The sequence below is a fragment of the Pantherophis guttatus genome, chromosome 2, assembly GCF_059756535.1.
Source record: "Pantherophis guttatus breed Tessera chromosome 2, ASM5975653v1, whole genome shotgun sequence".
In the NCBI taxonomy this organism is placed as follows: Eukaryota; Metazoa; Chordata; class Lepidosauria; order Squamata; family Colubridae; genus Pantherophis; species Pantherophis guttatus.
In genome coordinates this window covers 63912533-63936363 of record NC_142064.1, presented here as the reverse complement: position 1 = coordinate 63936363, position 23831 = coordinate 63912533, and the positions used below count along the sequence as shown (strand labels likewise).

At 34.6% G+C, this 23831-nt stretch overlaps 1 protein-coding gene across 16 annotated transcripts in view; it reads left to right on the top strand.

Annotated features, from left to right (window-relative positions):
* Positions 1–23831, top strand: part of NTRK2 (neurotrophic receptor tyrosine kinase 2) — a 208126-nt gene that overhangs the window by 35810 nt on the left and 148485 nt on the right. For 10 of the 16 annotated variants that reach the window (XM_087886078.1, XM_034410141.3, XM_034410134.3 and 7 more), the window contains 4 exons: positions 62–219; positions 14193–14329; positions 21564–21696; positions 22634–22933. In XM_087886078.1, the coding sequence (XP_087742204.1) occupies positions 62–219; positions 14193–14329; positions 21564–21696; positions 22634–22933 (728 nt within the window). The remainder of the gene's footprint in view (positions 1–61; positions 220–14192; positions 14330–21563; positions 21697–22633; positions 22934–23831) is intronic. The other 6 variants (XM_034410144.3, XM_034410142.3, XM_087886076.1 and 3 more) reach the window with 1 other exon arrangement.

Below are 23831 nucleotides of genomic sequence, written 5' to 3'. Positions count from 1 at the left end.
TTTTTTTCTTAAAAATCCTGATATAAATCTATTTTTGTTGTTGTTGTTGTTGTTTTTGTAGGATTTTAGATGGCAACCCTTTCAAGTGTTCCTGTGATATTATGTGGATCAAAGTATTCCAAGAGACCAAGTTTCCAAAAGCAGAAACTCAGGATTTTTACTGCATAAATGACTACAACCAGAGGATATCTCTGCTAGAGAAGCCAGTCCCAAACTGTGGTAATGCACTTTTATTAATATCTATATTTAAGCTGTTAAAAATGGAGTACAAGAGACCTCTGTCTAAACTTCATTAATTTTGGTAGAACCTCATAGAAAGTTTAATGGATTTTCTTATTTTAAAAACAAGTTTTAGTTTTGATTGGGAGATACAGACATCCTATTTCAGACAACTCTTGCAGTCATATATAGATAGGGTGCTTAAATGGAATCATGATTAATAGAATTTAAGTTGCTGCATGATTTTCTGCCTGAAATAATTCTCTGACTTTTTAAATTTTTCAAATTCGTTTTGGTGATACACATATTTCCCCCCCAAAATGTACTCTTATTTCTAGTTTATCTAATGAAGTGTTGTTTCTATTATAAGAACATTGAAAACTGCTCATGTCCTGTTATTCTATAAATAAAGCTGTTGGTTAAAACTGAAACAGATAATTGTACGTTGAATGAACTCAAGATCTGTTCCCATTTCAGAAAGTTTTGCTTTAAAAAATTATAATTTTAAACATTTCAAATATCACAAAATTATCACTTGCATCTAGAATGAAGCAAGCTATTTATCTGAGCAAATAATCTGGTATTTAATGGATTGTGCTGTCATTCAATTCATGGAAAGTTCCTGTTGGTGGAAAGAGAAACAATTTTCACTGATTCTTCTCTCTGTTGCATTTCCATTAAAATATATGCTGGAGGACTGCTGACCATCCCAAACAATGAGTTGGTGGCGATTTTGGAGATTATGGTGGGAGGGAGAAATTGACAAAATGCATAAAATTTATTTGTATTAGTGGAAGGAAAATGTAGTATCTAAGAGTCACGTACACTTATCCCTTTTGCTTTCTGTAGTTTACGCTGTAAAAATGGAAAAATCTTGAATGAAGGTCTTTTGCAGGCTCGTTTATGGTGCTTGATATTCTGTCTCCTGTTTTCCTTTCCTTGCATTAATAGTTTGTGTCAATGGACTTGCGCCTTCTTTTTTCTTTTCTTTGCTACCTTTTCTTATTAAAAAAATTGAGTGGCATATTTATATTGTATATTGGAGCAGCATAGTGTAAAATTTCATTTTGAGGCATCATCTTGAAAAGTTTTAAGGTTTACTTTATTACCCTTTTAAAAAGAATTACACTATATTTTTTTTTATATTTCTCTTTGCTTCTGATCCAACAGGGAGTAAAATTTAAGAGACGCATTTAGTGTGGTGTAATTTGTTTTGATGATCTGTGTGATATTGTCTGAAGTACCTCTTTAAAAGATGTGAGTTTGGCATAGGGTAGAAGGAAGACATAGTTCTTTAACAATTCTGTGGATCAATGCAACTGACAGACATGAAAACCTAAGCCTTACAAGCTTTGAAAAACAAAAATCCATAAGGAAATTTCTCTGACATCTGCCAGTTTGAAACCAGATTATTTTTAGTACTTTATTACAAGATTTCTGGATAAAATATTTGTGTAACCAACAAGTCCTGTGATGCTTTTAATTACTGGGATAGCTTAGGTTAACCATGATAGCATTTTATTGTCTAAAAAAATACCAGATGAATCAAAGTATTTGGCTTTCATCCCCTTCCACAGTGTTTTGCATTCTGCATTTTTTTTTGTTTGGTGAGAAATTTCTGTTTTAGCTCTGCTTCTTGGCAATAGTCAGATTAGAATTATTTAGCCATATGTTATTATGGTCAAGGTTGGAGTGATGGATGAATCAGTTTTGAGGCTTCTGTTGAAATGTATTCCTGCAGTAATTGTGATAATATATTCCTTAAAACATATACAACTATAACTTGAAAAAATGGTAACCTGTTTATTTCAGTACTAAAAATGACAACTTTAAAATAAAGATGTAATGGAGCATGTTCAAATTAAGCACAATATCATTCAGCATGAATAGAAAAATTGTCATAAGAATCAATATTTGGGCACACTGTTGAATTATATTTGGTGGCTTTGGTGTTATATCTGTCAGTTTTATTCCTAGGTATGCAGACATGCTTAAAGCAGAATGCTGTTTTAAGTTGGGGGAATCTCTCAATAGCTGTGAAATCTCTTCTACAAAGACCAGTCCTTAGGGCAGACTGCAAGCTGTCATTTTTTATAGTTCTTTATGGTGTAATTCAATATAGTACAGATGAATTTTACATAGAGTCAGACCATTGTTCAGGATTTCTGAATTGTTTTGGATTTCTGGAATTCAAATTATACCAATTCCTAAACATTGATCCCATCACTGACATTGTGGTGAGGACTATACTACTCTTTGCTGTTGAAATATCAACATCAAGAAATGCTGCTTTACTTAAGCTAGGCATATTACTTATATGTATACTCCTTAGAGATTTTCTTCCATTTTTGTTTTGGAGAGCTAGTGTAGTGGTAGTCATGTGTTGACTTACCTACCTACCTACCTACCTGTTTGAGAAAAGATACTAAAGATGCTGTGCTATTCATAGGACAATTTCACATTTGCCATGTCTAGAGGCAAAACTAACCATTCTCCCACACAGGCTCAGACTCCTCACCTATTATGTGAGAGACAATAGAATTTATTTAGACAGATTTGTATAAGGTTTATAATTGGGAGGGATATAAATATAGTTAGGTATAGCTCAATATACAAGTGTTAACTTCAGAGGTGGGATTCACTTACCTTCCCTACCGGTTCGCAAGTGTGTGTGTGTGTGTGTGTGTCTGTGTGTGTGTGCAGTAGTTGTGCATTATGTCTGGGCGGGTAGGCAGAGACTCCTGCAGTCACAGCTACCGGTTTGCACAATCAGGACAGAACCGGCTGAATCCCACCACTGGTTAACTTGTAGTATTATGAATATTTCATTCTTTAGTATTTTCTTTCTTTTAATTTTGTATCTTTGTTTCCTATGGGAATCCGTTACAATTGCGGCTGCCAAGGGCTTTGTTTATAAAGTGCAAATATACAAGGATAAAATTTTTATCTTATGATGTTCTTTCTTGGGAGCACTTTATAAGACAGAGATATTTTAGTTGTCATAACTTCACTGCACAGACCTGCCATAATCAAATTATCCATATTATACATCTAAACAAATCTTCTCCTGCCCAAATTTAAACAGTATTTAAAACCAGTGCTTCTAATTATTTTGCTTAAGAGAAAAGTAAGAACAAAGAAGTTTAACTGAGGAGCATGGAAAATTTAAACGACAATCACACACATGTTTATATGAGAGTTCCTGAGTTCATGGACCATTCTGAATGAGAGGCCCTGAGCCCCAGTGTCATATGTAATTCTCAGGGACTTCCAAATTGTCACCAAATTGGAATGATAATATGACAGGAAGTAAAAATGATCAGATACACAACAGGAGACAAAATCAAATTAACTATTTTAATTTTTAATTACATTTTAATGTAAATTACATTTAGTTTTCATCCTGATTCCTATCCAGTAATGTTGGAGTATAGTCTTTAGCCGGAAATATATTCATACCATGATTAGTTAAAGGTAAAGGTTCCACTCATACATATGTGCTAGTCATTCCCGACTCTAGGGGGTGGTGCTCATCTCCCTTTCAAAGCCAAAGAGCCAGTGCTGTCTGAAGACGTCTCCATGGTCATGTTACCGGCATGACTAAACACCAAAGGGGCACGGAACATTGTTACCTTCCCACCAAAGGTGGTCCCTATTTTTCTACTTGCATTTTTTATGTGCTTTCAAACTGCTAGGTTGGAAGAAGCTGTGACAAGTAACGGGAGCTCACCCTGTTACACAGCACTAGGGATTTGAACCGCTGAATTGCCGACCTTTCAATCGACAAGCTCAGCGTCTTAGCCACTGAGCCACCACGTGCCACATGATTAGTTATAGAAGTTTAAATATAAAATCTAGCTATTGTGGTCTGTAAACCATGATTTATTGTGTTGAGTCATTACAGACAAATGGGCTTTAGTTAATAAACTGTAGTTAAACCAATCTTGGCTTAGTATATATTATCTGAGGACAGGCAATGAGGCTTGCTATTCACTAGCTCTATGTAAAACAGACTTTTCTGTTTTTCTGTTTAGTATCTAGTATATTGTTTCTAGTTTTTTAAAATTCTGTTTTGTGGAAACAGATTTCTTTTTATCTAATTGTCTACTGAGAAAGTTTATCTCAAGAGATATTAAACACCTTTTTTTTAACAGACTAGAATTTGGATTCACTTTTAAAAATCAATATTGCTGCACCATAGGGAAAAATGTGTAGGTTTTTCTTTTTTTACTCAGTAGCTACATTTCTCATTTATTTATTTATATCACTGCTAATCTCATATGTATGACATATGTACTGTATGTATGTCAGCTTCCCCTAGCCCTTGCCTGGTTTCACCTAATTCATGCGCAGTCTGTGCCTGCCTTCCTCCAACTTGTTCACCTACCCCAAAAGGCTGAGAAATTACACTAATGGAAAGTATGGAAAAATGCTTTGTGAATATGAAAGCAAAAGTGGTTGTGAATGAAAAAAATTCATATAAGGAATTATAAAAATAGAAGGAGAAAAAAGTTATTGTATAATATGTAAAAAGGTTAGGTGCAGAGAGCAAGGAATGGTAAAGTTTTAATAGCCCAAAATGAAGTGGATCAGAAGAAGAGGGGAAGGAGGGAATCCTGGAAGAAGTATTTTATATTTATAGTTTATAGGGAGATGATAGTGAACTGCCAAAAAATAAAATTAAAAGCATTATAGTTGTTAATGCCCAAGATAAATGGACAAAAAATAAGTCATAATTGCTGTGAGAATGTTGATAACAGTTAAAGCTTAGGAGTAGATTATATAACTGGAGAAATGTCTACATATGAATGCAATTTGTCTATGGAATGGCTGTGTGTATCTTGCTTAACATATATGTGAAAAACTGCATCTGGACGTAACAATTGGAAGAATGCTGTTATTTTTCCCTTATACAAAAGGAAAACTAACAAAAACGAATGTAAGAATTACAGGGAGATGTCAAACATCTTCTCAGACATACTTACTCAAACATACATTGCTAAGTATGTCTGAGAAGATGTTTGACAGAATTCTGATTGAAAGTGTGGAAGAAGTCACACTGAGCAAAATTTTGGGAAGTACAGCTTTGTACCAAGCAGAGTGCGAAAACTAGGTTTTTGTTTTCAGAAAGTCATTGAAAAAACATGACAATTTTTGTGGCTTACAGTTTCTTACTGTTTGCGTAGTGTTGTTTATGCCAAATAGCAATAGCATGATGTTTATTTATGTATCTATGTAGCACAGTATGGATATTTATGTATCTATATCTTGATCAAAAAGATTATAGTTTGGACAAATCCTTTTCAGTACAGGAGTCCTCAACATAGAGCCATTAATTTAATGACTGCTCAGAGTTGCAACTGCACCGATAAAAGTGGCTTACAAGTAATCTTCACACTTGCATCAGTTGCAGCATCCCTTTGGTTACGCGATGAAAATTTGGGTCCTTGGAAACCCACATGTGTTTGATGGTTGCAATGTCCCAGGGTCATGTGATCACTATTTGTGATAGGTTTCATTTACCTTTGCTACTGGTTCGCCCATGTGTGCACCTCTTCTGCACATGCGCAGAGCGTATTTGATGACATCCGGGGTGGTGGGCAGAACCTCCCACTGTCACTGCTACCGGTTCGCCTGAACCGGGGAGAACCGGTAGCAACCCACCACTGATTTGTGACCTTCCCAGTCAGCTTCTGACAGAGTCAACGGGGGAAGCTAGATTTGTTTAATGACCGAATGGTTTACTTAACAACTGCAGAGATTTGCTTAACAATCTTGGCAAAAAGGTCATAAAATCAGGTGCAACTCATTTAATTACCATCTTGCTTAACAATCGAAATTCTAGTCCTAATTATTGTCATAAGTTGAGGACTAACTGTATTTCATGTTCAAAATTTTATATTTTAATGAAGTCCATGTTTAAAACTTCTTGTTGCAGATTATTCCACTGTTGTTAAAAATCACTCTGAAATCAAGTTGTCTTGAATGAGATATTTTCCCCATTCCTAGTACTTGTTCCTTCTCTGACAGAAGCCTTCTGTAAATCTTCACTGATGTCCTATCTTCATTTTTGCTAAATAATTTTCTAAAGGTGAACTTTTGCTCTTTGCTATCTTGACTAAATATTAAAATGATCGGGCTGGAACTAGTGATGTGTAAAATCCCCCTGGTCTGAACATAGAGGGGGCTGTTAGGTTTTCGAATGATGGAAGATTTATCAATTTGCACAATGCTTTGAGATATAATTTACTTTAGGCCAGAATTATAACTCTTTTAAACAAGTTCCCATGAATGTGACTGCAAGTCTTGCTGCAAGAATGGAATGGGATCTTATTTTATCATGTACATTCAGAAACCTCAGTTGGATTAAGAACATTACTTCAAAATATTATCTTTGCCTCTAGGAGTTTAACTAGTAATTTAAATCCCTCAATACATTTGAATTGTAACAATAAGATTCTGAAGGATATACTTAAGCCAAACATTGATTTGTTGGAAATATTGACAGTAATATTGGCCATATGTTTTATATACTACATATGGTTCACATGTTACAGAGATTATGCTTTTATAAATTTTAATTAAAAAAACCCCCACTATACTCCAAAATTACTTAAAAATAAAATCCATTACACTTGAATTCATAATCCCATCTAGTTTTTCATGACCTAATGCTATATGTCATGAAAATATAGTTCTATACATTTTCTAAATCTGGGAAGCAATACTGAACAATTTGAATATCAGCCTATGTGCATATATATTATGGCATTGAACTCTTCATTGTTCATATTGAAATAATTATAGTTATCTCTATCTTTCCAACCCATTTTTGAGCATTTACTCCTCCCCTTTCCCAGAAATGTTTCCCCTAATTGTAGATTGCTCTAAAGCTTTTGGAACCATTATAAGATTATTTTAAACCCAAGACTTTTATATAATAGGCAGATGAACAGCTAGATATTTACCTGAAAGGAAGATTTCTTTAAATTCAAGATATCCTCCTGCCAAAAAGAATCTGAATTTTTAAAAGTGTCCATTACTGTATTGCCTGAGAATCTAAGTTTTTCCCCCTTCATTTTAAATTATATTGATTTGGAGGAAAAATTCATTTTTATTTCAGGTAAATATAATAAATGAGACATATCATATAGTTCCTTTCCTTACCAGTAGGTGGCAAAATCCCACAGAAACTTTTCCATCTGGACTGCCTTGATAAGATTCTGCCACAAAGGCAATGCAGTCTAATAGTCAGTGCTCATCTTAATAAACACTTTGCTCTCAATACCTTTTCCCATTTTAAAAATTTAGAACCCCCAAAGAGCATTTGTTTGTGTTGCTTACATTTATCAATATTTACCATATTAAAAATTAAAATATATGCATTTGTATAATTCTTATGTATTGAATCAGTTAAACATAACAATATTAAAAACACTAGGTAATAAATAACATTTAATGAAATATTGTTCATTAAAACAAATAATAATAATAATGAGAATGGTAACATTTTTAAAATTTTTTGCAAATGTCTCCAATATCTGGCAAATAATTTTGATTTTGCAGATCCCTGAGTAGAATTTGAGGGATCCCCCGAGGATCAAACACAGTTCTAGATTAAAACGCCACCTTTAAAAAAATATTGTTAAAATGTAGGCACAGACATGAACAACATATACAGAGTCATCTTAGGCTTCAACAAATTCAAATGGACTGGAATTTGGCACTTTGAATCAGAATATTACACTACTTACTATTCAAGGCATGAAAAATAAAGAAGGAATGGTTTTGCTCTCACTATTGATGCAAAAGTGAAGGAGCTTGATGAGTTTTGTAGTCAAGTTTGATTTGAAAATGACAAAACATGCAAGTGAGATGCGCTGCTTGTGGTTGAAGAGTTGCAAGTAGTAAGGATAAAAATGTAGTTGGACTATATTTTTATATAGTCCTTATACTACTAGAAAATAGAAACAAAGCAGGAGAACAGCTTATACATTTTTGACAAAGTAATGATTTCTTCATTGCTATCACATTCTTCAACACCCAAAACGGTACACTTATACATGGACATAACCAGATAGAGCACACAGAAATAAAATTTAATATATAATTAATACACGGAATTGAAGAGGTAAATTATAACAGCAAAACTGTGGCGAGAGGCCAAATCCGTGTAGTGTCACCAGGCTAGGAACTAGAAAACTGAATTCTACTCCCACGGCTCCTGCCTTAGGCATGTGAGCTGGCTGGGAGACTTTGGGCCAATCATTCTGTCTCAGCCCAACCTGGTCACAGGATTATAGTTATGGAGAAAATAGGAGGCAGAAGGATTATCAAATATGTTCATTGCCTTGAGTTATTTATAAAAGATAGTAAAGGCTGGATTAAAACAATCTAAAAAGTGGGAAGGAACAAATTGTGAACTATTCATATGCAAATCCAAGCCAAGAAAAAACAAAAGAACAAAGTCAACCAGCTATCAATACAATCTTAAAATATACCAACAGTTATCAAAGAAAACATCAGTGCTGCTTTGACGTCTTGAACTCATTAATAGGGAACCAGAGCAACTGTGGAGTTAAATCAAAGCCATTTTTGAGGGTGAATGTGAAATGAGATTACCCCAAAAATAGAATAAAGCAAACTGGATGGCAAAACAGACAGTGAATATTGTCCAGAAGAGAAGACAAGACAAAGGCAAGAAAGACATGATTTCAAGAAGGAACTTAACATAGAATTTCAAAAACCTATTAGAAGAGACAAGAAATAGTAAAGACATTGAAAACACAGTCACATCAAAACAAGGAAAGTTATCCAAAAGATTTCCTAACTCAGAGTTTGCAACCTTGAATTGATAATATTAAGAGACATCAATGAATAGATAATAACTGAGTCAAAAAAGATCCAGCAAAGAGGATTATGCTGAAATTCTGTACAATAGAGATATCAACATCTAGGATACCTTAGACAATATTCCCTACTTATTTTTTACCAGGTAATGCTTGGAAGAATGGATGTACCAGAAAAGTTTCAAATTATTTCTTTCCCTGTTTATAATAAAGAAAGGAGTCCCTGCGGATTTTACTTCGCTAGTCATTGCCAACTATAGGAGGTGGAGCTCATATCTGTTTCCATTCCTTTTTATAATACTCCATCCCTGTTTATAGTACTACATCCCTGTTTATAATACTGATTGTAAATTATCTTTAGTTATTTATAGGACATTATTTTATTAAAATAAAAACAGAAGAATTTTAGAATGATTCTAGTTGTGTAGAGGTCCAGATTTGAAGGGTAATAGTGATTTGGAATATACGTGGGCACATATCTAACCCCTGTCAGGTACATCTTAGATACATATTTTCCTAAGATCTAGTTTATATTTTCCTAAGATGCATATTTTCCTAAGACACATACTCAGAATCACATTTTGCTCTTTCAACACAGATCCAAATACAGCCATAATACTGATAGGGAAAGTTATCTATAAATAAAAAAAAGATTCCAGATGAATGGAAGGTTTGTCAAATTGCTTCTCCACAGATTTTGGATGGAGCATAAATATCCAGCAGATTCATATGGATTCATTATGTACCCATCAACATCAGCTCAGTGAGCTTGTTGTTCTCTGCAAAATATATCCTGATCTGAAAAATTCACTTAATGATTCTTATTATATAAATGACAACAATAGGGAACAAACAGCCCGAACGTTGCTGCTCCCAAAAAGCTAAATAGAGTTGATCTGGGTGTATGCTTGTATAGGAGACCCTTTGGAAATCCAAAGGCTTTAGTCAGAGAAGCTGAGAAAAAATAATAGACAAAAGCAGTGACAAACTACTTCTGTATTGTTGTCAAGAATACTACATGGATGTGTTCATGTAGTAACTGGGAATTAAGCCCAACTCAAGAAAATTTGTATTTCATTGATGCACAAGAATGCAACCTTGTTATAAGAGATGCACATAATCAGAAATTATGAAATGGAGCAATAAATATTGTCTTCAGATAGACAACCTGCTTTGATTTATAGGATTTTTCTCACCGGTGTGGCAGCAAAGATTACAGCAGAATCTCCCATTTTTTAAAAACTAAATTGTAGTTTCTCAAAATATTCATAAGTGAAAAAATTGGTTAGATTTATCATTTAGGGAAACAAATGAATTTCAGATTATGGATCATGATTGGATTGTTTTCTAATTATTTAATTTAAGTATAATTTCTCATTTAAACAATAGTTTTCCACAGTTAATTGAAAAAAAGAATTTTTAAAAATGTTGTACTTGTGTCTTACTAATTATACTGTATTGAAGAATGAGGGACTGTGGAAGCATATTAGCTAAGAATCAGAGAGATAACTGCTTTGGCTGATTTTAGAAACTTGAGTAGGATTGAATCTAGTTAATACTTGAAAATATAATCAGAAAATTCTAAATCAGTTTTTCTAGAAAGATTCTGAAAATAAATAATGGCAAACCACCACTTCTGTATTTTTACCAGAATGATTCCATCAATAGTTCCATGGAGTCACCAGGATTTGAACTTGACTCATGAGAAGATTTTGCCTTTACTGTTATGTACATCACACCAAAGTATTAATAATAGCGGGCATTATGTCTAAGTTAACTATGCAAGCCTTTTTGATAATTCCAAATGCTTTATGCAAAATGGCCTCTGAATGAGGGTATACAAAAACAACTAATATCTTATGCAGTGTTTCTATATTTAGAGTTCTCTCCTGTTGTCAAACCAATTAGTATGCAAGCCCACCACTTTTCATTACTTGTGTGTATATAGTTTGCAGTGTTACTTCTAAATAGATAATGTTATTTGCTTTGTGCAGTTGCAACCATGGAGATATTTTCTGTGTAATTCACCTTATTGTATTAAAATATACAAACAGTAAACCAGGTTCAAAAATATATTCAGCACTAGGATTTTAATGGATGTTCTGTTTAATTTTGCTCTTAAGACTTTGTCCAGTAATTCCAGTTACTGAAAGCTTTGAGGCTACAATAAATATGCAACTCACATGCAGAGTTTTCTTCCAGTTTAGATAACTGCCAATCAAAGCTTTGTGATGACATGGTATGCCTCATTGAGTGAACTATAGCTTCCTTATTAGAATATAATATCAATATCATATTCTTTAAAAAAATCTGAGACCAATAAAAATACTTATGGGAGAAATTATCTATGAAAGTAAGGTCTCTGTGATATAGGGGAAAAAAAGATTTGCTATTTTATAGACATTAAGCTGTACTTGAGCATTTTAAAATATATTCAAATATTGGAGCTGCACTTTAGAAACCCAGTAATCTCACCTATAATTTTCAAAACCATTGTGACAATATCAAGCTGGGAAAATCAGTCTTGAATGGATTTTTTAAAAGTAGCTTGTGTTTAGGCAAGTTTGGGCATAAATTTTAGAAGACTGGTTGAGTAAGAAACAAATACAAGCTTGGTTCTATCAGAACTCCTTTTTTTTGCCTGGTGTGGCAAATGCAAACTCTTGTTATAGAAAACTGAACAGCAAAATGCCAGCCTCGCCCAGTTGTGTAATCCATAGTACATCCATTTTGAATAATAGTTTTGCCTGTAGCTCTCAGTCCTCTGGTCCTCAAAATGTTAAGTGCAGCTAGTTATTAACTTGTGAGCTTGTATATATTTTTTTAAAAAATAAGCCTTACACAGTTCGGTAGGGCTTGTGGAGGATTCTAATATTACTATTTCAATACTGCTCACGTTCTGTCTCAATCATACCCTCGCATAAATGAACTTGAAATAGGCTCTTGAAAGGTTACATAATTGTTCAGTAGGGTTCAGAGTATTTTATGAATGTAAAGTAATAAATGTACAGTACAAAAAAGAGGGTAGGTTTCCACAGTTTGGAACATCTATGACTGCACCTTCTTTTTATTGTAAGTTAAAGGTTTCTGCTAGTTTTGTCTGCCCTGAATTTTGAACATTCTCAGTCTCTAGACTTTTTAGTGCAAATTGACTGGTATAGAAGCTTGTAGCTATTTAGAGGCAAAATGAAAGGGGGTTCTTTCAGTTCAGATTTTATTTATTCATAACATTTCACAGAGGAAGGGCATTCAGTATCCTAGGAGGTCGACATTTTTTTCAATTACATACATTACTCTGCAAAACCGTCCCTTTGCCTCCAAAAGTAACACTTCTGCTAATGTGCTCCTTTTGTTAGCAAAATAAGTATTTAGGTAGGCTTCTGTTAGACTTACAGTAGCTGGCAATTTGTTTTGGGGAGGGAGGCTAGCAGAAAGTTAATCAACTTATTTTTCAGTCATCCTTTTCCTTGGGGGTGTGTGCAAAGTGGGGGCTGATATGATAAAGCATAGATAACCATCTGCTGACTCTTTGTGGATTATTTTCCATCTCACAGGAACGTAGATATCTTCAGCAATCTGAAATTGCCTAGATCCACTTCATTTGCTAGCCATATTCTCTTTCTCCTTCTTTGACTCCAACATGACCTTTCCTGTAGCTCTTCAGCAGATTTTTATTTCCTTTCCCCTCTCTTGAGAGCCGTATGTATGTGAAAACCTTATCTGTTTTCTCTCAGTTTCTTCCATCCTTAAATTTTCAGCTGCAAATATAATTGTGTATCTAGGAGATTATGTGACATAATGACAGTGGTATTCTGTTCCATTCTGTTGCTTAAATGGTAACTAGCATTCTTTGCCTTTACTTTCTGAAATCGATGAAAAGGACTTAAGATCTTCGCAGATAGTTCAGATCTGCAGCAGTCCATTAGCCTGTAATTGGAAATTTATTTGCACATATTCATTGCCAAATACATACAAGATTTACCTTATGAAGTAGTATTCCAAATGACAAACTGAAATAGCAGTATCAGAATATAATTTCATATTTTTAAAAAAAAAATATGTACAGATTTTGAAAGAAGAATTCCAAAGGCTCAGATTATCTATCACATTTAACTTAATTTCTTCTGGAAAAAATATATTTCCAACTTTCATTATGTTCACAAGTTACTAGGCACCTATACTACAAACAAATAACATATTTTCAAGGACATCTCACAAGGGGAGAACATCCCTGTCTGAGGAACATAATAGCAGTCCACATGTTATTGCACAGTCCCAGAGAATTTCTATATAAATTGGAATGGATAATAGTTATATGGGCATGTATTAATTTTCAATATCAACAATGAGGAACAATGTTGCATGAGTTCAAAAATCATTCCTTTTTTTTTTTTTTACACATTCTACACAATTAAAACAGGACCCTACTTTTTCTAGATTGATGTCAGAATGTCCAGGGAAAAACAAAATTAGGCTTGGGGTTGAAAATGACAAGTCAATATTTGTTGTACAGTATACAATAAAGCAGTATTTGTGCTTTAAGTAAGCACAAAGCTAAAATAAATCCAGGCCTATTCTAGATCTTGTGGAGAGATTTGTTCCAAATATTGGTGAAAGGAAAAGGATTTTTAAGAATAATCTTTGGTGCCTATAGTTCCACCAGTGGCATAGTTGAATTTTAAACGGTAATCTAAATGACTACTCTGTAGTGGTCACTGTTACTGTGAGAGATAGATTACTTTGGAGATGTCTTCACTTGGGAGGAATGGAGAATAATCCAGTAAATCACATGATATAAATTTCCTTTACACATTTTGATAAACATATTTAACTGAATGCAATAAGGGAACAGATGAATAGACAAATATTAAATACTTCATACTAGATATTAAGGAAGTTTTACTTGAGATAGGGATAGCATCAAACAGTCTTTGCTACTATATGAAACTGTCTGTAGAATAAAGTCCTTTTACTTTGTGAGGTTGTTGTAACGAATCAGTACTCTGTTTATTTTAAAGTTCTGTTTTGATGCGCCAAAATATTGCTGTTAATTTCTGAGAACTGACAAACATATACCATACTATATATGTTCAGGTTTAAAAATATTTCTGTCTTACTCTCTAGGCATGCCTTCAGTCAAGTTGAATACACAAAATCTCACAGTTGTTGAAGGCAAAACTATCACTTTATATTGTGAAGCCACAGGAAGTCCATCACCAACGATAGCTTGGGTTTTCAATAATATTGTTTCAAAACATGAGGTAAGAGTTTAATATTAAAAAAAATGTATATTTAGCCATGGTAAAACTCAAGTTTTGAGCAGGCATTAAGTTATCTTGGGTGGTCTTCATTTCTGCTGCAGCTCATTTTATCAAGGACATTTGGGTCCAGATATAACTTTCAAAAGAGAATGCGTAACTACCTGCTTTAGAATGGATGGCATTATACTCTCCTCATTTCCCTAACATGGGGAAATGTTAATTTTCTCCTGAAATCATCTGTATATCTTTTTTTTAAAAAATATACTTTATTGGTTTTAAAACTGTAGAAAACATCAAATCTCTGTTAACATCTGAGGTGTCGTGTATTTACATATTTACAAAATATATATATCAAATAAATTCGAAACTACCATTACTAAAAGTAAACATATCCTAACATAACAATCTCATTCTGTTATTCCACCATTTGTACCACCTTTCCCATACTACATAGAATTTTGAGTTCACATCATTATTAAGATCACTTGTTAATTTTGCCATTTCTACACATTCTAAGATTTTGTTTATTAGTATTTCCTCTGGAGGAGTTGATTTGTCCTTCCAGTACTTTGCAAAAACTAGCCTGGCCGCTGTTGTGATATGTATTATAAGATGTATCTTATCTTTAGAAAATCCATCTCTGATCATTCCCAATAAAAAGATTTCAGGGGATAAGTTTATTTCTTCTTCCACTATTTCTCGTAACCAATTTCGTATTCTTATCCAAAACTTTTTTGTCTCAGGGCAGGACCACCACATATGGTAGAAGGTGCCAACCTCCTTTCCACACTTCCAACATGTTGTTGAAGCATTAGGAAATATTTTTGCTAATCTAGCTAGTGCTAGGTACCATCTATGGAAAATTTTGTAATGGTTCTCCCTATATGTTGCTGATTTAGTCAAATTGTAGTTTCTATTCCAGGCCTCCTCCCAGTCGTTGAAATTTAATCTATAACCAATGTTTTTTTCCCAAATATTTAATTGGTTTCTGGCTATTCCTTCTGCCCTGTCCTCGCCTAATAGAAGATTGTAGAATTTCGCTAACATTTTCTTTTCCGTCCCCCAACATAATTTTATCCACATTGTTATGCTTCGCATTTATACCAAATTGGTCTCTATCTTTCTGATATCTTGAGCTTATCTGTAGGTAACTCCACCAATCTAAATTAAAACCTTGGTTTCTTAATGTTTCCCGAGATTTAAGGGTTCCGTTATCGTCTAATATATCTTTATACGTGCCGAATTTTAGAATATCTCTTCTATTTGAGGCAGTCAGGGCCTCCATAATAGAAAGCCAATTTGGTACTTTCACATAGAATCGTTGCCTAATTTCTTCCCACGTTTGAATAAGAGTCTCCCTTACTTTGTGTTTATGAAAATATGATTTTTTTTTTGTTCTTTAAATCCCATAGATGGGCATGCCAACCTTCCTGTAGATCGTGGCCTTCTAACATCAAAATTCTCTTGTTTTGCAATGTAACCCACTCTTTAATCCATACTAATTTAGCCGCCTTTTGATATACTTCCCAATCAGGGAGTCCAAAGCCACCCATATTTTTTTTCCCTTGCAGTGTCTTATATGAGATCCTTGCCTTCTTTCCCTCCCATAGAAAATCTCGCACCTTCTTATTCAGATCCAAGAAGAATTTTTTGTCGAGATTCACTGGTATAGTTTGAAATAAAAAGATGATTTTAGGGAGGATATTCATCTTGATTGCTGCAATTTTACCTGTAAAGGATAATTTTAACTTCTTCCATCTATCTATATCCTGATTTATTTTTTGTAGTAATGGGATATAATTGTCGTCCTTTAAAGAAGAATATCTCGAAGTAATCCATATTCCCAGATACTTTATTTTCTTCACTATCTGAAGACCTAAGGATTTTTCTAACTCTTTCTTATTTGCCTCTGTCACATTTCTCACTAATATTTTAGTTTTTATTTTATTAAGTTTGAAGCCAGCAACTTCTCCATACTTCTGTATTTCCTGAAGTAATTTGGGGCCAGTTTGCAAGGGATCTTCTGTTATTAAAGCCACATCGTCTGCAAAGGCTTGTGTTTTAAATGTTTCTTTCCTGATTTGAAGTCCTTTAATTTCTTTATTAGCTCTGATCTTTCTAAGTAAAACTTCTAGCACCATAATAAAAAGTAATGGAGACAAGGGGCATCCCTGTCTAACTCTCTTTTGAATCCAAAATGTCCGCGTCTTATCCCCATTTATTAGAATGCTCGTCCTCTGTTTATGGTAGATATTTTCAATCATTTTCCTGAAATTTGTCCCGAATCCCATTAAATTAATTTGGTTAACCATGAAGTTCCAGTTCAGGTTATCGAACGCCTTTTGGGCGTCCAAAAATACTTAACGCCAGCTGTTTTTCCGGGTGCTGCTCATAGTATTCTATGACATTTATTACAGTCCTCAGATTATCTCTCATTTGTCTCCCTGGGAGAAATCCATTCTGATCGTTATGAATCCAACCGTTTAGAATTTTTTTTACTCTTTCCGCTATTATACTTGTAAACAATTTATAATCTGAGTTTAGTAAAGAAATGGGTCTATAATTTGCTATTTGTTTCGGGTCGGCACCTTCTTTCAATATGAGTGTAATATATGCTTCCTTCCATGTATCTGGGATTCTTATGCCAACTAAAACCTCATTAAATATTTCTAACAATTCTAATTGTAATTCTTCATCAAATTTTGTATATATTTCCCCCGGCAGACCGTCTGGGCCTGGTGTTTTGTTTTTTTGATTTTGGTAAGGGCCGATTGTAGTTCCTCTATTGTAATTTTATTATTCAGCATTTCCTTCTCTTCTTCCGTTATATGTGGTAGGGTAGCTTCCATCAAATATTGTTTGACTTTATCTGGGTCAATCTCTTCATCTTTATATAGGGCTTCATAGAATGCTCTTGTTCTTTCTAATTTATCCTCTTCTTTTGTCAGAATATTACCTTTGGAATCTTCTAATATAAGAATTTAATTTTTTTCCTTTTCTTTTTTTACTCTGTATGCAAGCCACCTTCCTGACTTATTGGCGTTCTCAAAATGGTAGTGTTTTATTCTCTTAATTTTTTGCGCTAGCTCCTCCTGATCCAGAATATTCAGGCTATGCCTTGCCATGATCCACTTTTGCTTAGCCACCTTGTCTCCCGGATTTTGTTGTAATTTAATGTCCGCTTCTTCTAGCTTTTTATTATAGGCCTCCCTAGCTTTCCTTTTTTCCTTATTTTTGAACGCCATATACGATATCGGTACTCCTTTCACATATGCTTTCATAGTATCCCACACAATTTCCTTGGCCGTGCCTTGCTTACCATTTTCTATAAAAAAAAACGCTTGGCTTCTTCATTCAATTTTAATATAAACTCTTTTTCATTCAAAAGATTAATCCTTAGACTCCATCTCTGTTGTTTTCTCTTATTTGTATAATGCCAATTTATTTCAAGAAGCTTATGATCTGCCCAAGTGTTTGTACTCATATCAACTTTCTTAATTTCCAATCCTAGTTTTCTGGTGGTCCATACCATGTCAATTCTAGACCAGGAGTTCTGTGAGTTTGAATAAAAAGTATATTGGGAATCATAAGGGTGTAGGGTATGCCACATATCAATTAAATTTATTTCATCCACCAGATCAAAAAAGCTTTTTGGCAGAGGTAACCTTTTATTTTTTTTTCTTTTCCCCACTTCTATAATCTTTATCTGGATTTACAATACCATTAAAATCACCTAACATGCATATTTCGGCATGAGCCCAATTTCCTAATTGTTCATGTAATTTTTTGTAAAATTGTCCCTGTTTTTTATTCGGGGCATAAACCCCCACCAACATCATTTTTGAGTTACCTCTCTTAACTTCTATCATTAGGATTCTCCCTTTGGCGTCTTTATATTTTAATTCTGCCTCAATTCCTTTTTTCACATACATAGCAACTCCCCTTTTCTTTTTCCCTGCTAAAGACACAAATACTTTGCCAAATTTAGTAAATTCTAGGCAGTTTGCCTCATCTTTTTTTATATGAACCTCCTGTATACATATTATGTCTGGGTTTTGTTTTACCAATTTTGATAGAATTATCTTCCTCTTTTTGTGGTCATTTAGACCATTAACATTTAAGGATAGGATTTTTAAGCTGTCCATTCCTGGTGTTTGTGTCTGGTTTCTAGTTCTTGTTTGTCTTTAACGTTACTGCTTTTACTGGTCTAGTCTTCTTTCCTTTTTCTTCTACTTCTTTTTTCTTTTCCTCTTCTATATCTTCCTTTGTACTTTGATCTTGTGAAGCTTCTTCTTCTGTATTTACCGTATCGATCTCTTCCTTACTGTTTTGCTCTTCTTCCCCTCCTTTTAGTTGGTCTAAGAAATCCTGTGCTACACTTAAACTATCAATTTTAATTTTTCTTCCCTGCCATGAGATTAATATCCCCTCTGGCAGGAGCCATCTGAATATCATGTTTCTTCTGTTCAATTGGCTCATCAGAAATCTGTAATTTTTTCTCACTTCCCTCACTCTTCTTGGTACTTGTTTTAGGATATTCACCTCCTTCCCTTTGAATACAATTTGTTCTTCTCTCGCTATGTTATATAGAATATCCCTCACTTTCTTTCTGGCAAACCTCACGTGGACCTCCCTAGGAAGCCTATTTCTTCTCACGTAATTTGTTTGTACCCTGTAAACCTCATCAAGTTCTCTAATAATTTCTTGTTTGTCTTGCTGAAGGGCGTCCGCGATCAGCTCAGCCATTTTGTCACCTAAGTCCTCTTCCTTTTCTTCACAGATATTTTGGAAATGAAGATAATATGAAGCCTTGTCCATTTCCAGTTGTATCAAAGAATCTTTGATTTCTTTATTTTGTGTCGCAAAAGTCTGGTCCACCATATCTAATTTTTTTTCACTTTGTTCCATCCTTTGTTCTACATTTTGGATTCTTCTCTCATTGTTAGCAATGGAGGCTTGGATCTCATTCATCTTTGAATCAAGAACGTGAATGTCCATCTTTAATTCAGAATGATTATTTAACAATTTCTCTTGCATTGCTAGCATGGTCTCTTGGATTAATGACAAAGAAGATTGTACTGTTTGAAGAGTTGGGGTTGTCGGTGGTTTGTCTAATTTCTGCAAGCCTTCTAATGATTTCTGAGTCGCTGGGGACATCATTGATAAGGTAGGGTTAGATGGTGCTTTTTTGCCAGTTTTCAGAATTGTTGAGGTCAAAGTTGCCATTTCTTTCAGAGTTAGCTTTTGTTCTCTTATAATTTTCTCAATATTTCTCCAAATGATCATTCAATGGCGTTTGCCCCTATTTCCACTGTTAGTTCCACTTCTTGAGTTCCTATTTAAGTAATTTTCTATCTTAACTGAAAGGGATCAATTCATTAGGGTTTCTTTCTTAAATCAAATTCTTTTAACACAGAGAGGTTCTCTAACTTTCCTTAATAATTTAAAGCTAATAAGTTAAGTCACGTTACCAGGTTCAGAATTAATTCTCAAATATGATTACAGAACCAGGATTTTTATACCCCTATATTCCAATAAATACTATGATTCTTATGTAGCTAAGTTAAAACATTAATATAAAGAGTTGGTATAAATAAATTAATGAGTACTATCAATGAGAATAAATATGATGAAATAATTAATTAGTTAAATATAAATATAAATCATTATATATAAATATATAAATATATCTGGTAACAACAAGATATAATCAGCACTTAATTTCTATATTAATTAACAATTCTTATTAACAATAATATTTAGGAGATCAAAGTTGGAATATTAGAGACAAAATTACTGAAAGGAAAGGGAGAAGGGATGAGTATCAGAGTTATATGTACAATAAGGATATAGAAATCCTCTTCTCTTTTTCTTTCTTTTTTTTAATTATATGTAGGTAGATGTATGTAAAGAATAATGTTCACTTAGTCGTGAGTCTTCTCCTCTCTGCTCCCGGTGAATTCAGACACTGCTCTATGATAAATCTCACTGCTAGATCGTTTCTTTGCCAGTCCTTTGCTCTCTCGCTCCTTCAATTTTCCTTAATGGCTGCACTTCCTGTTTCGCTGAAACACTCGAGAATAGTTCAGTCTCCTGCTTACTTCCCCTCCTTGCTGATCAATCGCAGCACCAGCCACACAAATATTCTGCTAGAATCATTTTCTCTTCTCTCTCTCCATGCCCTCCAAAGCTCTTTATGCAAACGATCTGCTCCCTCAGTATTCCATTCTCCACGTCGGCTTGTCGAGCTCTCTGCCTTTACGATCTGCTCTGCGCTCTCCGTCGCCGCCTCTCACTGCACCGAGCTCTTCGCTCCCGACACCACCGACCTCCTCTCTCGATGTTCAATCTCACCAAAGCAGGGAAAGTGTGGTTTCAGTTCTGACACGGCACCTCCGATCTTCTTAGCTCCCGTCTTTTTGCTGGTTATTACAGCTTCAGGCCCGCCATCAGATGGCCGACTCACCACGTTGGATCGACAGAGCCACCCGGTCTTGCGAGAAGTGTCTACGCCCGACTTTCTTGCTCGCCTGGCTCTCTCATTTGTCCGCAGGGCTCTCCGGGTCCCACGCCCCGAAAGGGATCCCCAAAACGTGGTGACAAAGGGTGTTGAGGAGTAGCGATCACTCACTCGACACCATGTCGCTGCAAATCACAACCGGAAGTCGAAATCATCTGTATATCTTGCTTTGCTTCTTAAAGAACTAGGAAGGGCATGAAACAAGCTGGATAATGCGGAAAGTCAAATTACCAAAACATTTTTCTACTCCCTTGGGCTCAACAAGCCAGTAGTGGGTTTCAATTTAGTTTGTTACCGGTACACTTGTGTGGGCGCGCACTCGTGCATGCCGCCTCTGCACATGCACAGAAGCGTTCGGGTGGGTGGGCGGAGCCTCCCACTGCTGCCGCTACTGGGTCGCCTGATTCAAGGCGGACCAGTAGCAACCACCACTGCTACAAGCCCATAGTATCATAGAAGGCACACCTTCTTCACCTCAGTGGATGTTGTCTAACTGCTATCCAAGGGAAACTGGGCATAATAGACTATCTGCAAAGAGGTCCTCAAAACAAGCAGTGTGTATACAGTGCTTGTTCCATATTAGTAGTGAATAAAGTTTTTGAAAGTGTTCTTATGTAAATTAGTTAATAATTGGCATTAATAGTATGCAGAAAATCATACTCAGTTTTCAATGGAAATTCTCTAAGCCTATGTATTTCTTTGTATTCCTTCTAGAGTGATACAAATAAGAACCCTGCTTCTTTTACTATAAAGAATGTCTCATCAAGTGACAGTGGCATACAGATTTACTGTATAGCAGAAAATATTGTGGGTGAAGACCAAGCTTCTGTCGACCTCACCGTGTTCTGTATGTAAATAACTTTAGACATAATTTTCATGCAGAAAATCGTTGCCTAATGAAAAAAATTGGGAAATAACATTTTGGAATTTATGCTGAAGTTTTCCAAGAAAGAGAGATTGTTTATAAAATAAATATTTGCAAGAAATGAGTTAGATAGAACAGAACTGAACAGAACAGAACAGAATAAAGCTTGAGGGGCTCTGGAGGTCTTCTAGTCCAGCCCCCTGCTCATGCAGGAGAACCTATACTATTTCAGATAAGTGAGATTGAGAATTGTATCCTTTTCTTTCCTGGCTGTCCTTAATGATTTATAGCCATAATTACCATGCTATCACACCAATGAAATTCTTCATTTGAATTTGCTATAGGATTCAGTGTATTTAGTACTATTACTACATTAGCCATTAAGCAATGATATGGGTAAATGCCAGCAGCAAAGTAAATGGTATTTACATATGATAATATGATATGGCCTCTAGGAGGATGGTCCAGTCAATATTAAGATTATATCTTATTCAGTTCTCTAAGGTGGTCTGTCCTTAAAGAACTGTCTGTCTCCCACCAACTACTGAAATTTGCCACACAATTCTTAGTGTTGATAGTAACCTTAGAAAAGGAATAATGAAATGGAGGGTTTGGTGGGACTAGGCATCTGGTAAAGCAGTTGCACAGATCTCCTGGTTTCCGTAGAAGCCCCCAAATCAATTCCCACCATCCACCAATGGCGTGGTAGTCAGCAGAGGTGGTATGGGTCCTATTCTAGCAATTCCTCTTCTAGATAATTCTTTTATTATTATATGCAAATGAGATTCTTTTCAAATTTCATTCCTTCTACCTTTCTGCTTGTATCTTAGCTTTATTTGAACAAGCTGACTGATTGACAAAGAAGAGAATACATGAAAGACTCAGGTTATTTCTTTTTCTTTTTCCATTCTTATTATAGTTGCCCCAAATATCACATTTCTTGAAATACCATATTCGGACCATCATTGGTGCATTCCATTCAGTGTGAGGGGAAATCCACAACCAGTCTTGACATGGCTACACGATGGGGCTAAACTGAATGAATCAGAATATATTTGGACCAAAATACATGTTACCAATCGGACAGAATATCATGGCTGCCTTCAGCTGGACAATCCTACTCATGTCAACAATGGCAATTATACTTTGGTGGCACAGAATCAATATGGAAAAGATGAAGCCAACGTCTCTGCTTATTTTATGGAAGATCCTGGAGGTAGTAAGTAATAATATAATTAGAACATTGTTGAAGCATTAAGTATATATATATAAAATGGTAGCATTAGGTGTAATGATGTCACTAAAAATTGAGCATTCATCTATTTATTTGCAAAAGTGAAATAAATTACTTAATAGTCTCGTACTATTAAGCTAAAAGATCAGATGGTTAAAATGCTAAAAAGCAAAGTTATGCAAATATAATATAATCTTCCTCTGATTGAATAGCAAAGTAGCCTTAACTTTTCATGATGGCTTAAAGTATTTCTGCTTAGGATCTTTAGCCAATAATAGAATATTCTTATATGGTTAAATTCATAATAAAAATAATATTTTCTTGTTTTCAATATTGCAGTACAAGATTAAAAGTACATTACTGCCACTAAAGGGAGCATTTTCCATCCATTTGCTTGCTTAACTTTTACTTTCTTTTTGTCATCAGTCATCGGGTCTACTTTTGGTAACTGATTAGATCAGATGGATTTAGCATAATTTCCTCAACGTAAAATTACTGTTTTCCTTTGAATAAAAACAATTAAGTCTTCTTTTCAGATACACTTAAAGCTAATTGCATTTCTTATATTTACCTGTGATTTTAATTAAATGTGATTTAAGTCATATCATCTTTCTTTTTTATCACTACTGCTGGCAAAATTATTAATTACAGGAAACTCTTTAAGAATGCTGGGATTTTTTTGTTTCTTCTGTGATGAATAGATCACATAAATGCAATCATAGTGGTGGAATGATTTATAAATTTGCAGTACTATGGGAATGCTTTAAAAATTGGTAAATTAATTGTCTAGAGGTTGCCTGGCTATGTGTTGTAATACATTTGGAGAAAACCAGTTTGGGGAAGGCTGGATAAGATTTTTTTTCTTCCCCTCAAGAAAAAAAAT